This window comes from Amblyraja radiata, chromosome 8 (genome assembly GCF_010909765.2).
Source record: "Amblyraja radiata isolate CabotCenter1 chromosome 8, sAmbRad1.1.pri, whole genome shotgun sequence".
In the NCBI taxonomy this organism is placed as follows: Eukaryota; Metazoa; Chordata; class Chondrichthyes; order Rajiformes; family Rajidae; genus Amblyraja; species Amblyraja radiata.
The window spans coordinates 80,791,744-80,809,942 of record NC_045963.1 but is presented as its reverse complement, the minus strand read 5'-3'; the positions used below and the strand labels follow the sequence as shown (position 1 = coordinate 80,809,942).

Below are 18,199 nucleotides of genomic sequence, written 5' to 3'. Positions count from 1 at the left end.
ACTCAAGCTACAGCGGATCCTAAGGCTCCTGACGTCAGCCATCACAGCCTTTGCTCGTTCCGTGGAGACCACGGAGATGGATACCTGCCAGCAGGATGTGCTGGCATTAATGTGTACCACACAATTTGAGATCAACAATCTCCGGAGGGAAACATAAGACCTGCCCTCAATCCCAAATTTGCTGGCTTGTGTAAAGCCCCAGCTGCGGAGACGGACGCGCTGCTATTTGGGAAAGATTTCAATAAAAAACTGAAGGAGATGCAGGAAGCATCAAAAACCTTCGGCCTAATGAGGGAAGGCCCCGGGACGAGCAAACCAAGACCTCCAATACCCAAGCGGCAGCACCCCACGGCATCCACCAGTCGACGTCCGCAATATGGGACTGGTGAACGCTTGGGGTCCGCACATTATCCCCAAAGATCTTTCAGATCAGGGCCCACAGCGGACCCTCTGGAAAATGCGCCTCCCCCCAACAAAATCTTCAGGAAAATGAAGAAACAGAATCGCCAATAACCATGGAGGTAGGTGGGTTTGGTCCCTACCAGCATATAGAGAATAAGGGTGCTTTATTAACAGGGGGGAGATTACACTTGTTTAAAGAAGCATGGGGTATGGTCACGAGTGACAAGTATATAATCAACAACATTACAGGATATAAAATACAATTCATGTCAGAAAAAACGCCGCCAGTTCAACAATGGCCCCAAAGGGTATTTTTCCCTCCGTCAAAGAGAAACGTGAGGGACAAGCTAAACTGGTGAGACTTATCACAAAGGGGGTCATCGAAAAGACCAAACATGAACCTTTGGAATTTGTATCGAATATATTCACTAAAACCAAAAAAGATGGTGTCTGTCGCATCATCATTGACTTAACATCACTAAACAAATTTGTTAAGTATATACAATTCAAAATGGAGACATATGTTACTGCCAAACAACTGAATTCCAAAGGACACTTCATGGCAAGCATTTATCTTAAAGATGCTTACTATCTAGTACCCATATACAAGGATCATCGCAGATACCTAAAATTTATCTGGATGGTACAAAGCATTGCCCTATGGGCGAACTTCAGCCCAAGATTATTCACCAAAATATTGAACCCAGCCATAGCAATACTAAGAAAACAAAAACATATTGTCATGGCATATCTGGAGGATATTCTCATAGTAGGGAAAACGATGGAATTGGCTGTGGCAGCAGTATCAGCTACAAAACAGCTCCTCGAAACTCTGGGGTTCGTCCTACATCCAGATAAATCTAAGTTGAAGCCATCCACTATCATGGACTACCTGGGCTTCACAATTAACTCAGTCCATATGACTGTTACCTTGCCAAAGGCAAAAATGGTTAAATTAGCACAATCATGCAACAAATTAATGGTCAACGAGCGACCAACTATTCGACAAGTAGCAAGAGTAATTGGGAAAATGGTAGCAGCATTTCCAGCTACACAATTCGGACCTTTGCACTATCAAAAAATTTACAGAGAGCAAAGGTACGGGCAATAAAACGACATACAGGTCACTATGATCGTGTCATGAACTTACCCACTGAAGCAATATCAGAGCTACAGTGGTGGGCAGAAAACGTTTGGCATAGTTTCAGCCCTATCTTTATCACTAACCCTACTTTAGTTATTCAAACAGATGCCAGTGCTCAAGGCTGGGGAGCGACTAACTCCATATCCAGCACAAGTGGTAGATGGACTAAACTAGAGTCATCATTACTACTTACACTGGGCATTAACTATCTAGAGATGTTGGGCGCCTTTTATGGTTTAAAAGCATATTTATCTAATATGCAGCACTTGCATTTTCGGTTACAAATTGATAAATACTACGATGATGGCTTATATTAACCATATGGGTGGCATAAAATCATTATCATGCGACAAATTGGTCAACATGATTTGGCAATGGTATGTCGAAAGACATATTTGGCTATCAGCTACTTACCTACCAGGTAAGCTAAACACCCATGCCATGAGAAAATTAAACGCCTGGGTTGCAAGTTTGAACAGACCTTACCTGGAACTGGGATTGTCCAAACAAACCATCACCACCATGTCGGCATCCCTTCGAACATCCACCAAGAGGCAGTACTTAACCAGCATCAAAAAAGGGAGAAGTACTGCCAGGAAACATGGACAACATACGCAACAGCTACAGCCACCAACATACTGGAGTTCCTGGCCATCTACACCACGATGTAGGGATCAGCTACAGTGCCATCAACACAGCGCAGAGTGCTCTTTCTGCTTATCTCAAACCAGCGCCAGGACAACAGGCGATGGGATCCCATCCACTGGTGGTAAAACTGATGAAGGGCATTTACAATATCAAGCCCTAAGCCCAGGTATACCCATATTTGGGATATCAGTGTGGTCCTGACATATCTCAGGGAATGGCCACCAGCCAGATCCCCTGGCCTCGAGCAAGCTACACTAAAGACGCTCATGTTGATGGCACTTGTATCCGCTCAGAGGGTCCAGTCACTACACCTATTGCGACTGGACAACATGATCACAGCTCCAGACCAGATCTGTCGTTATCCAGCGACTGGTCAAACAGAGCAGACCAGGAACACCTAATCCAGTCGTGGCTTACCCACCAGAACCACGGTTATGTGCCATGACCCACCTACTATCCTATATAGACACAACCAGAATATTTGAGGGAGATGAAAAGCCTTGTGGGTCAGTCACAAAAACCTTATGGTGGGGTACGAGCCAAACCATTGCGAGATGGCTCAAGCAGGTGCTAGAAACTGCTGGGATAAACACTAACATGTACAAATTTTATTCCACCAGGGCAGCATCCATGTCGACGGCTAAAGAATGGACATGCCTATAGACCACATCCTGGCTACAGCAGGATGGTGGGAAGGGAAAAGACCGTTCAGAAATTTTATAATAAGCCGTTGGCAAAACCTGGTTTATTTGCAGTAAAGATTTACGAACTGCAAATATTTAATTTAAGCCCAGGGGAGCAACTTAATTCTTTGTTGTTATTGTTTAAAAAATACCATTGTGTTTTTCTACAAATAGACTCATTGGTTCATTACGATAACACTTCCTCCCTCAAGAACTTCGGCAGTGAGTGAAATGAAACTGTTACACGGTTTGAAATCACAGAGCTTTGAAATCTTCTCGTAGTCACTCACGTGACTCCGAAGTAAAATAGTAAGATTAAACGAGAACTTACCAGTTTGAAGTTTGATCTGTATTTTATGAGGAGTTACGATGAGGGATGTGCCCTCCGCTCCCACCCTCATTATATGGATCAAACGAATAAATTGATGTCTCCTTATCTTTACTATGTTTACTTCAAAATAACTGTCTATCTGTGATTCCACACCACTGCTTGGAAGTATGCCGCGCCTGCGCACTGAGCGGGTTCTTCACGTAATCCCTCATCGTAACTCCTCATAAAATACAGATCAAACTTCAAACTGGTAAGTTCTCGTTTAATCTTACTATTCTTGTCCTAGACTCTCCCGCTAATGGAAACATCCTCTCCACATCCACTCTATCCAGGCCTTGGTGTATCAGACAGGCTCTCTGGAGAAAAGGAACGGGTGACGTTTTGGGTCGCGACCCTCGTTCAGGCCCGAAACGTCACCTCTTCCTGCCGTCTGACCCAGCTGAGTTACTCCAGCTTTCTGTGTCCGCCTTTAGCCCAGAATGCCAGCTTGTTCGGAGCAGACGAGGTGGACAACTCCGATTGTATCGGCCATGACTCCAAACCGTGTCTTGAATGTCGTTTGCCACCTGCTGCAGGCAGGCGTGAGGTGGTTACACTGATGAGAAATGTGAACGCATTTGAGCATTCCTCAACCCTCGGCAAGGACCTGAGCTCCGACCTTGTGTTGGAGAGGAAGGTCATGGATGGGAACACTGTAGATGTTCGGAGATCACACACAGGCCTGAGGAACCCCCAGTGTGATTTCACAGGGTGGAAATATTTGACCTCCGGCAAGCACAGCTATCTTCCTCTGTGCCAGCCTGGTCTTTGCACTTAAATCCTGCGTATACGACTGGAATCCTGAACTTTTTGACACGTTGTAAAACTCATCAGAAAGTCGCCATGCTGCTTGGAGGGCGAAAAAAAAACCCTCAGTCTGAAGAAGGGTCTCGACCCGAAACGTCACCCATTCCTCCTCTCCAGTGATGCTGCCTGCCCCGCTGAGTTACTCCAGCATTTTGTGTCTATCTACAAAAAATACTTCCACAGCTTTGAGAATACTTTTAAACCTTTAATTTGTGATCTTTAATTTGCAGTGTTTTAAAATATATACTGTATATATGTATGGCTTATTAGGACCAGTTTTTACAAGGGCTGTGAAGTATAGAAACATAGCAAATAGGTGCAGGAGTAGGCCATTCGGCCCTTCGAGCCTGCACCGCCATTCAATGTGATCATGACTGATCATCCAACCCAGTATCCTGTACCTGTGGATAATGAAAAGTCGCGCCTACCCCATTGAAAGTCTTCATGAAGGAATGTACCTGCATCAACATTCAATCATTCCACCATGTTTCCACAAGTGGGAGAGTCTAGGACTAGAGGTCACAGCCTCAGAAATAAAGGATGTTCTTTTAGGAATGACATCAGGAGAAATTTCTTCAGTCAGAGGGTGGTGAATCTGTGGAATTCTTTGCCACAGACGGCTGTGGAGGCCAAGTCAGTGGATATTTTTAAGGCAGAGATTGATAGAATCTTGATTAGTGCGGGTGTCAGGGATTATGGGGAGAAGGCAGGAGAATGGGGTTAGGAGGGAGAGATAGATCAGCCAGTATTGAATGGCGGAGTAGACTTGATGGGCCGAATGGCCTAATTCTGCCCCTATCACTTGTGAACTTGTGCACACTAACTCCATCCTTCACACACTAGGGACAATTTACATTTACACCAAAGCCAATTAACCTACAAACCTGCACGTCTTTGGAGTGTGGGAGGAAACCGGTGATCCTGGAGAAAACCCACGCAGGTAGGTCACGGGGAGAAGCTACAAACTCTCTAAAGACAGCAGCTGTAGTCAGGATCGAGCCCAGGTCTCTGGCGCTGTGAGGCAGCAACTCTACCGCTGCGCCACCGTGACACACTGTGGCCCCCAAATTCTCTCATTTTAAAAGAAACAGAAACATAGACAATAGGTGCAGGAGGAGGCCATTCGGCCCTTCAAGCCAGCACCGCCATTCATTGTGATCATGGCTGATCATCCCCAATCAGTACCCCGTTCCTGCCTTCTCCCCATATCCCCTGACTCCGCTATCTTTAAGACCCTATCTAGCTCTCTCTTGAAAGCATCCAGAGAACCGGCCTCCACCGCCCTCTGAGGCAGTGAATTCCACAGACTCACAACTCTCTGTGAGAAAAAGTGTTTCCTCGTCTCCGTTCTAAATGGCTTACCCCTTATTCTTAAACTGTGTGTGGCCCCTGGTTCTGGACTCCCCCCAACATCGGGAACAAGTTTCCTGCGCTTTATATTTGTGTTTCTAGTTAAAAGTCAGCAGTCTGCATTATTGATTGCAGGTGGAAAAGAATATTAATTTTTGAATGGAAAATTGTTAATATTTAATGCGCCAATTTTGGAAAGACTGAGTCTCTACCACAGTGTGAGTGAGGTTGGTGAGTGATAATGTTGATCGCTCCTCAATATAACCGCTATAATCTTCTTACACAAGATAGAAAATGCCACAAGGGCCACATCTAACTCACTCTTAAATATAGCCAATGAACTGTGGCCTCAACTATCTTCTGTGGCAGAGAGTTCCAGAGATTCACCACTCTCTGTGTGAAAAAAAGTTTTTCTCATCTCGGTCCTTAAGGATTTCCCCTCTATCCTCAAACTGTGACCTCTTGTCCTGGACTTCCCCAACATCGGGAACAATCTTCCTGCATCTAGCCTGTCCAACCCATTAAGAATTTTGTACGTTTCTATAAGATCCCCCCTCAATCTCCTAAATTCTAGCGAGTACAAGCCGAGTCTATCTAGTCTTTCTTCATATGAAAGTCCTGACATCCCAGGAATCAGTCTGGTGAACCTTCTCTGTACTCCATTTCTACCCAAGCACAAAATGGGGCCAATTTCCTGAAAGCTTGTGTATAGAAAGAGGACTTTTGAGCCACATTTATTTTGACAGAGATGTTTCAGAAGCTTGGGGGAAACTGGTGTATTAAATCAGGTTCTCATAGAGTCAGAGTGACACAGTGTGGAAACAGGCCCTATGGCCCACCTTGCTCACACCGGCTACATGTCCCGTCTACACTAGTCCCACCTTGGTTCATATCCCTCCAAACGTGGAGCGGCACGGTGGCGCAGCGGTAGAGTTGCTGCCTTAAGGGACTGTCCCACTGTAAGAGGTAATTCAAGAGTTCTCCCGCGTTTTCCCGATTCGGACTCGGAGAATGTCCGTAGCGGGTCTGTAGGAGTTCGTGGATGTCCCGTAGCGGCTCGTACGAGTAACGGTAGGTACTCGGGAAATCCGCTAAACTCGTGACGTTTTTTCAAAGCTGTGAAAAATGTCCACCGGTAAAAAAATACTGGTGATGAAATATATTTTACTCGTACGAGCCGCTACGGGACATTCACGAGCTCCTACGGACCCGCTATGGACATTCTCCGAGTTCGAATCAGGGGGAAAACTCGGGAGAACTCTTGAATTACCTCGTACAGTGGGACAGGCCCTCTACAGCGCTTACCGCACCGGAGACTCGGGTTCGAGCCCGTCTACGGGTGCTGTCTGTACGGAGTTTGCACGTTTTCCCCTTGATCGCTGGTTAGCGCGGACTAGGTGGGCTGAAGGGCCTGTGTCCCTGCTGTATCTCTAAACTAAACTAAACTAAATTAAAAAGCTGTCCTATACCTGTCTTAATTGTTGGGGTAGTCCCTGCCTCAACAACCTCCTCCTCAGTCTAAAGAAGGGTTTCGGCCCGAAACGTTGCCTATTTCCTTCGCTCCATAGATGCTGCTGCACCCGCTGAGTTTCTCCAGCACTTTTGTCTACCTCCTCTGGCAGCTTGTTCCATAAACCCACCATATTCCTATGAAATCATTTCCCCTTCAACTTGATGTATTCAAAGGTATTTAGCTCTTAGGGCTAACAGAATCAAGGGATATGGGGAGAGAGCAGGAATGGGGTATTGATTCTGGATGATCAGCCATGATCATATTGAATGACGGTGCTGGCTAGAAGGGCTGAATGGCCTACTCCTGCACCTATGTTTCTATGTAAACCTACAGGGTTAACCGATAGGTTGTATGGGGAAAATATTGTTCCTCTGCAAGAGAGAAGGGGTTAAGGCGTATCAGGGCCGTGGTGAGTTGCAACCTCACAGTGTACCATCTGGATCAGCATGTAACAGATGCCAGGATGCTCAAAGCATGCAAGGACATGATCAAAGATAGATGCAGATAGTTGGAGTAACTCAAGCTGGGTCAGAAGCATCTCTGGAGAAAAGCAATGTGCGACGTTTCAGGTCGAGACCCTTCTTCAGACCCGAAACATCACCTACTCCTTTTCTCTGGAGATGCTGCCTGACCCGCTGAGCTATTGTAAACCAGCATCTGCAATTCCTTCCCACGCACAAGGATACGGGTGTTAGGGGTTATGGGGAGAAGGCAGGAGAATGGGGTTAGGAGGGAGAGATAGATCAGCCATGATTGAATGGCGGAGTAGACTTGATGGGTCGAATGGCCGAATTCTACTGCTATTCCTTATGGTCTTATGACCTAAGGATGTCATCAAGTTGGAAAGGGTGCAGAAGAGATGTTACCTGGGCTTGCTGGTTTGAGTTATAGGGAGAGGTTGGTGAGGCTGGGTTGTTAGGCTGTGTAATGTTTTATGTGCCATTCCTAACTGTCACTGTATGTCATGTTGTCACTTGCGGGCGGAGCACCAAGGCAAATTCCTTGTATGCGTGGGACGGAAATCCTGGGGGGGGGCAGGGGGACACGCGACCACCCCCCCTGCTTTGAGAGGTGGGGGACAATCCCCCCCCCCCCCCCCCCCATGTTTTGTAATCCGGACTTTATCAGACGCTTTCGAAGGGCTGAGTCGGCCCGTTCGTGGAGACTTTCATCGCCCGGCGCGGCTTAAAATCAAACTGCTGCATCGAGACGATCGAGGCTCTGAATGTTGAAGTCCCCGCCGGCCGATGAAAGGCCCCGCGAACGGGCCGATTCAAGCCCCACGATTCAAGGAGGACGAGGCTGCTGTTGTTGGAGTTTGGAGTCGACTGGTCACCAATCAGGTCAGCTGCAGACTCACCACTCTCTGTGAGAAAAAGTGTTTCCTCGTCTCCGTTCTAAATGGCTTACTCCTTATTCTTAAACTGTGGCCCCTGGTTCTGGACTCTCCCATTCTCTCAGCATATGACAGTCCCGCCATCCCGGGAATTAACCTTGCAAACCTACGCTGCACTCCCTCAATAGCAAGAATGTCCTTCCTCAAATTAGGGACCAAAACTGCACACAATACTCCAGGTGTGGTCTCACAAGGGCCCTGTACAACTGCAGAAGGACCTCTTTGTTCCTATACTCAACTCCTCTTGTTATGAAGGCCAACATGCCATTCGCTTTCTTCACTGCCTGCTGTACCTGCATGCTTACTTTCATACATAGATACATAGATACATAGAAAATAGGTGCAGGAGTAGGCCATTCGGCCCTTCGAGCCTGCACCGCCATTCAATATGATCATGGCTGATCATCCAACTCAGTATCCCGTACCTGCCTTCTCTCCATACCCCCTGATCCCTTTAGCCACAAGGGCCACATCTAACTCCCTCTTAAATATAGCCAATGAACTGGCCTCAACTACCCTCTGTGGCAGAGAGTTCCAGAGATTCACCACTCTCTGTGTGAAAAAGTTTCTTCTCATCTCGGTCCTAAAGGATTTCCCCCTTATCCTTAAGCTGTGACCCCTTGTCCTGGACTTCCCCAACATCGGGAACAATCTTCCTGCATCTAGCCTGTCCAACCCCATAAGAATTTTGTACGTTTCTATAAGATCCCCTCTCAATCTCCTAAATTCTAGCGAGTATAAGCCAATTCTATCCAGTCTTTCTTCATATGAAAGTCCTGACATCCCAGGAATCAGTCTGGTGAACCTTCTCTGCACTCCCTCTATGGCTATAATGTCCTTCCTCAGATTTGGAGACCAAAACTGTATGCAATACTCCAGGTGTGGTCTCACCAAGACCCTGTACAACTGCAGTAGAACCTCCCTGCTCCTATACTCAAATCCTTTTGCTATGAAAGCTAACATACCATTCGCTTTCTTCACTGCCTGCTGCACCTGCATGCCTACTTTCAATGACTGGTGTACCATGACACCCAGGTCTCGCTGCATCTCCCCTTTTCCTAGTCGGCCACCATTTAGATAATAGTCTGCTTTCCTGTTTTTGCCACCAAAGTGGATAACCTCACATTTATCCACATTATACGGCATCTTCCAAACATTTGCCCACTCACCCAGCCTATCCAAATCACCTTGCAGTCTCCTAGCATCCTCCTCACAGCTAACACTGCCCCCCAGCTTAGTGTCATCCGCAAACTTGGAGATATTGCCTTCAATTCCCTCATCCAGATCATTAATATAAATTGTAAATAGCTGGGGTCCCAGCACTGAGCCTTGCGGTACCCCACTAGTCACTGCCTGCCATTGTGAAAAGGACCCGTTTACTCCTACTCTTTGCTTCCTGTTTGCCAGCCAGTTCTCTATCCACATCAATACTGAACCCCCAATACCGTGTGCTTTAAGTTTGTATACTAATCTCTTATGTGGGACCTTGTCGAAAGCCTTCTGAAAGTCCAGATACAACACATCCACTGGTTCTCCCCTATCCACTCTACTAGTTACATCCTCGAAAAATTCTATAAGATTCGTCAGACATGATTTACCTTTCGTAAATCCATGCTGACTTTGTCCAATGATTTCACCACTTTCCAAATGTGCTGCTATCCCATCTTTAATAACTGACTCTAGCAGTTTCCCCACTACCGATGTTAGACTAACTGGTCTGTAATTCCCCGTTTTCTCTCTCCCTCCCTTCTTAAAAAGTGGGGTTACATTAGCTACCCTCCAATCCTCAGGAACTACTCCAGAATCTAAAGAGTTTTGAAAAATTATCACTAATGCATCCACTATTTCTGGAGCTACTTCCTTAAGTACTCTGGGATGCAGCCTATCTGGCCCTGGGGATTTATCGGCCTTTAATCTATTCAATTTACCCAACACCACTTCCCGACTAACCTGGATTTCACTCAGTTCCTCTATCTCCTTTGACCCGCGGTCCCCTGCTATTTCCGGCAGATTATTTATGTCTTCCTTAGTGAAGACGGAACCAAAGTAGTTATTCAATTGGTCCGCCATATCCTTGTTCCCCATGATCAATTCACCTGTTTCTGACTGCAAGGGACCTACATTTGTTCTAACTAATCTCTTTCTCTTCACATAGACTGATGAACAAGGACCCCCAGATCCCTTTGTACTTCCCCTTTTCCCAACTTATAGTATAGAAGTATAGAAGTTGGGATGTAATGTTAAAATTGTACAAGGCATTGGTGAGGCCAATTCTGGAGTATGGTGTACAATTTTGGTCGCCTAATTATAGGAAGGATGTCAACAAAATAGGGAGAGTACAGAGGAGATTTACTAGAATGTTGCCTGGGTTTCAGCAACTAAGTTACAGAGAAAGCTTGAACAAGTTAGGTCTTTATTCTTTGGAGCGCAGAAGGTTAAGGGGGAACTTGATAGAGGTCTTTAAAATGATGAAAGGGATAGACAGAGTTGACGTGGACAAGCTTTTCCCGCTGAGAGTAGGGAAGATTCAAACAAGGGGACATGATTTGAGAATTAAGGGACAGAAGTTTGGGGGTAACATGAGGGGGAACTTCTTTACTCAGAGTGGTAGCTGTGTGGAATGAGCTTCCGGTGAAGGTGGTGGAGGCAGGTTTGTTTTTATCATTTAAAAATAAATTGGATAGTTATATGGATGGGAAAGGAATGGAGGGTTATGGTCTGAGTGCAGGTAGATGGGACTAGGGGAGAATACGTGTTCGGCACGGACTAGAAGGGTTGAGATGGCCTGTTTCCGTGCTGTAATTGTTATATGGTTATATGGTTATATGGTTGACACCATTTAGATAGTAATCTGCCTTCCTGTTTTTAATACCAAAGTGGATAACCTCACATTTATCGACATTAAATTGCATCTGCCATGCATCTGCCCACTCCCCCAACCTGTCCCTGCATTCTCATAGTATCCTCCTCACAGTTCACACTGCCACCCAGCTTTGTGTCATCTGCAAACTTGCTAATGTTACTTTGAATCCCTTCATCCAAATCATTGATGTATATTGTAAATAGCTGCGGTCCCAGCACCGAGCCTTGCCGTACCCCACTAGTCACTGCCTGCCATTCTGAAAGGGACCCGTTAATCCCTGCTCTTTGTTTCCTGTCTGCCAACCACTCTACCCCCAAAACCATGTGCCCTCATTTTGCCCACTAATCTCCTATGTGGGACCTTATCAAATGCTTTCTGAAAGTCCAGGTACACTACATCCACTGGCTCTCCCTGGTCCATTTTCCTAGTTGCATCCTCAAAAAATTCCAAAAGATTAGTCAAGCATGATTTCCCCTTCGTAAATCCATGCTGACTCGGACCGATCCTGTTACTGCTATCCAAATGTGCGGCTATTTCATCTTTTATCATTGACTCCAGCATCTTCCCCACCACCGAGTAAGAGTAGGCCATTCGGCCCTTTGAGCCAGCACCACCATTCAATATGACCATGGCCGATCATCCAAATTCAGTACCCCGTTCCTGCTTTCTCCCAATATATCCCTTGGTTCCGTTAGCCTTATGGGCCTTTCCCACTTAGGCTATTTTTAGGCGACTGTCAGAGTCGTAGCAGGTCGCTGAAAAAATGGTGACTGGACCCCCCCCCCCAACATAAAAAACTGAAGTCATCACCTGGCGACAACCTACGTCACCTGGCGACAACCTACGACAGCGCCTACGTCAGGAGAAGTCACGCTACGCTCATTGGCGCCAAACCCACTGTTGCCGACTGTCACCGAAAAATGTTCAACATGTTAAAAATCCAGCGGTGACCAGAAAGACGCTACAACTCTTTGGGCGACTGAGGAGACGACTCACGACCATACAGGCGACACCCCAGCGACCATGTGGCAACACCCCAGCGACCAAAAATAATCGCCTAAGTGGAACAGGCCCAATAAGAGTTATATCTAACTCCGTTGAAAACATCCAGGTGAATTGGCCTCCACTGCCTTCTGTGGCTGAGAATTCCACAGATTCAGTCGGGAGCCTCAAATCCGCATGAACAATTTTACTTTCAACAAAAAGTCCATCCCCTTAATAATTCTGTTTACCCAACAAAAATGTTAGTAACACGATTTATTTACGATGATTTATTTTTGAAATGTCAAGATTTTGAAAATATCAAGATTTAGTTTTGAAATGATCCAGCATTAAGAAAAGTTTTTTAAAGCCTTATGCTGAATGACTATAAATACATATTATTAATTGCATCTGTGGAGAACATGGATAGGTGAGGTTTCACAGAGTGCTGGAGTAACTCAGCGGGTCAGGCAGCATCTGTGGAGAACATGGATAGGTGACGTTTCACAGAGTGCTGGAGTAACTCAGCGGGTGCAGCAGCATCTATGGAGCTAAGGAAATAGGCAACGTTTCGGCCCGAAACGTTGCCTATTTCCAGAAGGGTTTCGGCCCGAAACGTTGCCTATTTCCTTAGCTCCACAGATGCTGCTGCACCATAACTCAGCGGGTCAGGCAGCATCTGTGGAGAACATGGATAGGTGACGTTTCACAGAGTGCTGGAGTAACTCAGCGGGACAGGCTGCATCTGTGGAGAACATGGATAGGTGACGTTTCACAGAGTGCTGGAGTAACTCTGCGAGTCAGGCAGCATCTCCGGAGAGAAGGAATGGGTGAAGTTTCGGGTCGAGACCCTTCCCCAGACTGAGAGTCAGGGGAGAGGGAAATGAGAGATATGGAAGGGTAAGGTGTGAAAACGAGAGATCAAAGGGGATGAATGTAGAGAGATAAATGTAGAATGGATCTTTGGAAGCTCGGGGAAGCTGCCCAATAACCTGTCTTTTTTTTTTTTAACAAGTTAGAGTTTGTTTAAAATAAAAACTGGAAAGTTGAGGGGGGGGGGTTGGGAGAAAGTGTTTAGTAGTGCAAGAACTTCTCATTTTTGACAGCGCACCTGATGTCCAAGGCTGAACCCAGTTAGTTAGAGCTAGATTCAGAAACTGATCACCAGTTAGTTACTTCAGAACATTAGGCAAGTCCTCAGAAAGTTACCGAGGTCTCGGCAGGGTTTCCAAAGCATGTCACCCTTTTCTTAACAGACAATAAACAGTTTTTGATATCATAGCAAATCCACACCAAGCCATGCACTAGGAAGTTGTCACCATAGCAGAGAGAAAAGCCAGGGGGAGAAACCAAAAAATATATGAATATATTTCATTTCATTTCATTTGGTTTTCTTTTTTTTTTAAATTCCCTTTAAAAAAAAAAACGGGATCCCTGAACGTAAAGGTATCGTTGAATGAAGATGGTGTGTGTTTAAAATGGTGAAACATCTCTGAAGGGTAAACTGATTAGTTTTGTTAGGACAGATGGATAGTCAATCCTACATGAGTTCAGTGATCAGACAAGTCCCAGCATACACATTGTCGTGTTATTTACCAGGTAATGGCTCTCCCAGTGAATGGCTTGATGATGGTTTTCGCCTGCGAGACTTGAATATAGTTACTACTGGGGACTTGCCTGCTCGATTAGATTGGTCTATCATGGGTTGGACTATCCTTCTTCTGGCATTTATAAACCTGTGTTGGGAAGAGAAGAAGAAGAAGAAAAAAAAAACAAGGTTAAAGGGTGAAGCGGTTGCAAATTGAACCAACGACATTTAGATATATTACGGTCATAAGTCCATTGGTAATGGGAGCAGAATTAGACCATTCGGCCCATCAAGTCTACTCCACCATTCTCGATGTTGGGGGAAGTTCAGAACCAGGGGCCACACACACAGTTTAAGAATAAGGGGTAAGCCACTTATAACGGAGACGAGGAACCACTTTTCACACAGAGAGTTGCGAGTCTGTGGAATTCTCTGCCTCAGAGGGCGGTGGAGGCCGGTTCTCTGGATGCTTTCAAGAGAGAGCTAGGATGGGGCTTCTTAAAGATAGGGCGAATAGTCAGGGGATAGGGGAGAGAAGCAGGACCAGGGTACTGATTGGGAATGATCAGCCATGATCACATTGAATGGTTGGTGCTGATCGATGGGCTGACTGGCCTACTCCTGCTGGAGGGGGTTGTTGGGGGGTGGTGAGGGTGGTGGAGGGCAGTGGGTGAGAGCGGGAGGTAGGCGGGGGGGGGCTGGGGGTCGGTGGGGATGGGTGGGTGGAGGCGGCGGGGGGGATTTTCGGGGGGGTGGGTGGAGGGGGGTGGATAGGGGCTCTGGTGGGAGTAGATAGGGGTGGGGTGCTACAGTGGTGGGGTGGGTGGTGGTGTGGAGGGGGGTGGGGGGGGTGGTGGGAGAGTGGGGGGGTGTGGGGGTGGTGGTGGTGTGGAGGGGGGTGGGGGGGGTGGCAGGAGGTGCGGGATAGTGGGGGGTGGAGGTTAAATTCTGCTGCAGCTGTACATTTTGAAAGGGGAGCATTAACGAGACCTTCCCAGAAACAATGCCTGACTCTGCCCTCCCTTCCTTTGTAACACAAAATAATTGCCACCGATATTTTTTGTTAAATGCCGTTCACAAGAGCATCAGTCGCCTCACCTAATTGGGGAAGAATCTTCCCTTAGTCCCACTGCTTCTACCTACTAACTCCAGTTACAGCCCCGTGTTGGGAAAATGAGTTGTGGTAAACGCTGGTAAACGCACAAAAAATAAAAGGGAATGTCTGGAGGTTTGTGGACTTTTAACTGCTGAGGGACTCCACTCCGGCATAAGGCATTCCATTCAAAGCTTTTCCTCCCCTCGTCTCTATGTAAAGTTTAGGGTCAAACCCAGGTCACCAGTATACAGCCATTGACCTTGTGGCACCCATTTTAGGCAACTGTTTGCTGCCCTGGTTTCACAAATAAAAGAGGTAAAATCCTTCTGGACCAACCCTGCAGGACAAAGAGGGTGAATAAAGAGGATCTAATAGTGCAAACAAGTCAGCATATTTGGAGAAGGGGTTTAAGATATAGACTGATGTGCTAATCTGTGCAAAGCCTGCCGTTTAATTTGATGTTCAGCTTATGCGGGCGGGAGTTCCAAGGGGGGGGCAAAACGTTACCCTGGGACCATGTGGAGACTCCTGAGCTGAGCTGAGTTAGCCCGAGTGGGAAACTCGACTCTCGCAGGTCACAGAAAACCTCTCATTTCTCACACTTATTTTCTTTCCTTTGAATGAACGGGCAGCCGATCAACTTGTCGGAATACCCGCCAGATCGGAATACAAAGTGCCTAAACTTTGTTAAGAGACATTAGCAGAAACAGCGCGGAAAGCCACATGGGCAGAGAGCCGGCTCGAAGCTGAACACGATACACTTCTCATCTCAATAAGGCCCATTTTATTTTTGCATCAGTTGTTATGTTAATATGCTTACTTCTGCAGCAACGATTTGAAAAATAAATGCGATGAAATTTCAGTCCAATACATTGAGCTGTGCCTTGAAAGGTGGAGGGAATTAAACCCACAGATTAGATTAGTTTAGGAAGGAACTGCAGATGCTGGTTTAAACCGAAGACAGACACAAAAAGGCTGGAGTAACTCAGCGGGACAGGCAGCATCTCTGGGGAGAAGGAATGGGTGGACAGAAGGGTCTCGACCAGAAAGCTCGCCTTCTCCTTCTCTCCAGAGATGCTGCCTGTCCCGCTGAGTTACTCCAGCTTTTTGTCTCCATCTTTGATTAGTTTATTGCCTATTGTCAATTTAGTTTAGTTTAGTTTAGAGATACAGCGCGGAAACAGGCCCTTCGGCCCACCGGGTCCGCGCCGACCAGCGATCCCCGCACACTGACACTATCCTACACACAATAGGGGCAAATTACACTTGTACCAAGCCAGTTAACCTACAAACCTGCACGTCTTTGGAGTGTGGGAGGAAACCGGAGCACCCGGAGAAAACCCACGCAGGTCACGGGGAGAACGTGCAAACTCCGTACAGACAGCACCCGTAGTCGGGATCAAACCCGGGTCTCCGGCGCTGTGAGGCGGCAACTCTACCGCTGCGCCACCGTGACCCTTGTCAGAGGGTGGTGAATCTGTGGAATTCTTTGCCACAGACGGCTGTGGAGGCCAAGTCAGTGGATAATTTTAAGGCAGAGATAGATAGATTCTTGATTAGTACGGGTGTCAGGGGTTATGGGGAGAAGGCAGGAGAATGGGGCTAGGAGGGAGAGATAGATCAGCCATGATTGAATGGCGGAGTAGACCGGATGGTAATAATGAGGCTGCATTAGTAGTCGGAATTAGAATAAATTACCAGAATATCTTAACCAATATATTTTCTTCCAAAGCACAATCCCTCAAAGTGTGATTTTAATTTATTGTAATTAGCCCTGCAAGAAAATTGACATTCTTCCCTGTTATTCAAGCCTCAGGCACAGAAGGAGCAGATGTGCTGTGAAACATAGAAACATAGAAAATAGGTGCAGGAGTAGGCCATTCGGCCCTTCGAGCCTGCACCGCCATTCAATATGATCATGATCATCCAACTCAGTATCCTGTACCTGCCTTCTCTTCATACCCCCTGATCCCTTTAGACACAAAGGCCACATCTAACTCCCTCTTAAATATAGCCAATGAACTGGCCTCAACTACCTTCTGTGGCAGAGAGTTCCACAGATTCACATAGAGTGATACAGTGTGGAAACAGGCCCTTTGGCCCAACTTGCCCACACCGGCCAACATGCCCCATCTACACTAGTCATAGAGTGATACAGTGTCGAAACAGGCCCTTTGGCCCAACTTGCCCACACCGGCCAACATGCCCCAACTACACTAGTCCCACACCACAACTCAGTATCCTGTACATATTTTTCTCATCTCGGTCCTAAAAGATTTCCCCCTTATCCTTAAACTGTGACCCCTAATTCTGGACTTCCCCAACATCGGGAACAATCTTCCTGCATCTAGCCTGTCCAACCCCTTAAGAATTTTGTAAGTTTCTATAAGATCCCCCCTCAATCTTCTAAATTCTAGCGAGTACAAGCCGAGTCTATCCAGTCTTTCTTCATATGAAAGTCCTGACATCCCAGGAATCAGTCTGGTGAACCTTCTCTGTACTCCCTCTATGAAATAATGCAGTTATGTGGATGGCCACAGTGGTGCGGTATCAGCGGTAGAATTGCTGCTTTACAGCGCTTACAGCGGCAGAGACCCGGGTTCCATCCCGACTACGGGTGCAGTCTGCATGGAGTTCTCCCCGTGACCTGCGTGGGTTTTCTCCGGGTGCTCCGGTTTCCTCCCACACTGCAAAGACGTGCAGGTTTGGCTTGGTATAAGTGTAAATTGTCCCCAGTGTGTGTGTAGGATAGTGTTAGTGTGCGGGGATCGCTGGTCAGCACGGACTCGGCGGGCCGAAGGGCCTGTTTCCGCGCTGTATCTCTAAACTAAACTAAAGGTAGCCAAAAATGCTGGAGAAACTCAGCGGGTGAGGCAGCATCTATGGAGCGAAGGAAATAGGTGACGTTTCGGGTCGAGACCCTTCTTCAGACTGATGTGGGGGGGGGGGGGGAAGAAGAAAGGAAGAGGCGGAGACAGTAGGCTGTGGGAGAGCTGGGAAGGAGAGGGGAAGGAGGGAGAAAGCAGGGACTACCTGAAATTGGAGAAGTCAATGTTCATACCGCTGGGGTGTAAACTGCCCAAGCGAAATATGAGGTGCTGCTCCTCCAATTTGAACTAAACTAAAAGTCTTTATTACACAATGAATTAGCATTAAAACAGTGAATTGCACAGATGGTAGTAGTGTACCGGGACAGCATAGGTTATTACAAGTGTATCATTGCCAGTTCATTCTTGCAACCAAATAATAACAGCCATGCTTACATCTGCACACCTGCCTTCTGCAAACGTGTTGTGAACTAACTTTTCTGATGTACCTCATGAAGTAGGAGAGAATGGAGAAGTTTATTTGGTTGTTG

The 18,199-nt window shown here is 46.7% G+C and overlaps 1 protein-coding gene across 1 annotated transcript in view; it reads right to left on the bottom strand.

Annotated features, from left to right (window-relative positions):
* LOC116976540 (homeobox protein Meis1-like) overlaps positions 1–18,199 on the bottom strand; it is a 143,664-nt gene that overhangs the window by 15,441 nt on the left and 110,024 nt on the right. Inside the window, exon 4 of the mRNA XM_033026429.1 lies at positions 13,835–13,893. Within this exon, the coding sequence (XP_032882320.1) occupies positions 13,835–13,893 (59 nt within the window). The remainder of the gene's footprint in view (positions 1–13,834; positions 13,894–18,199) is intronic.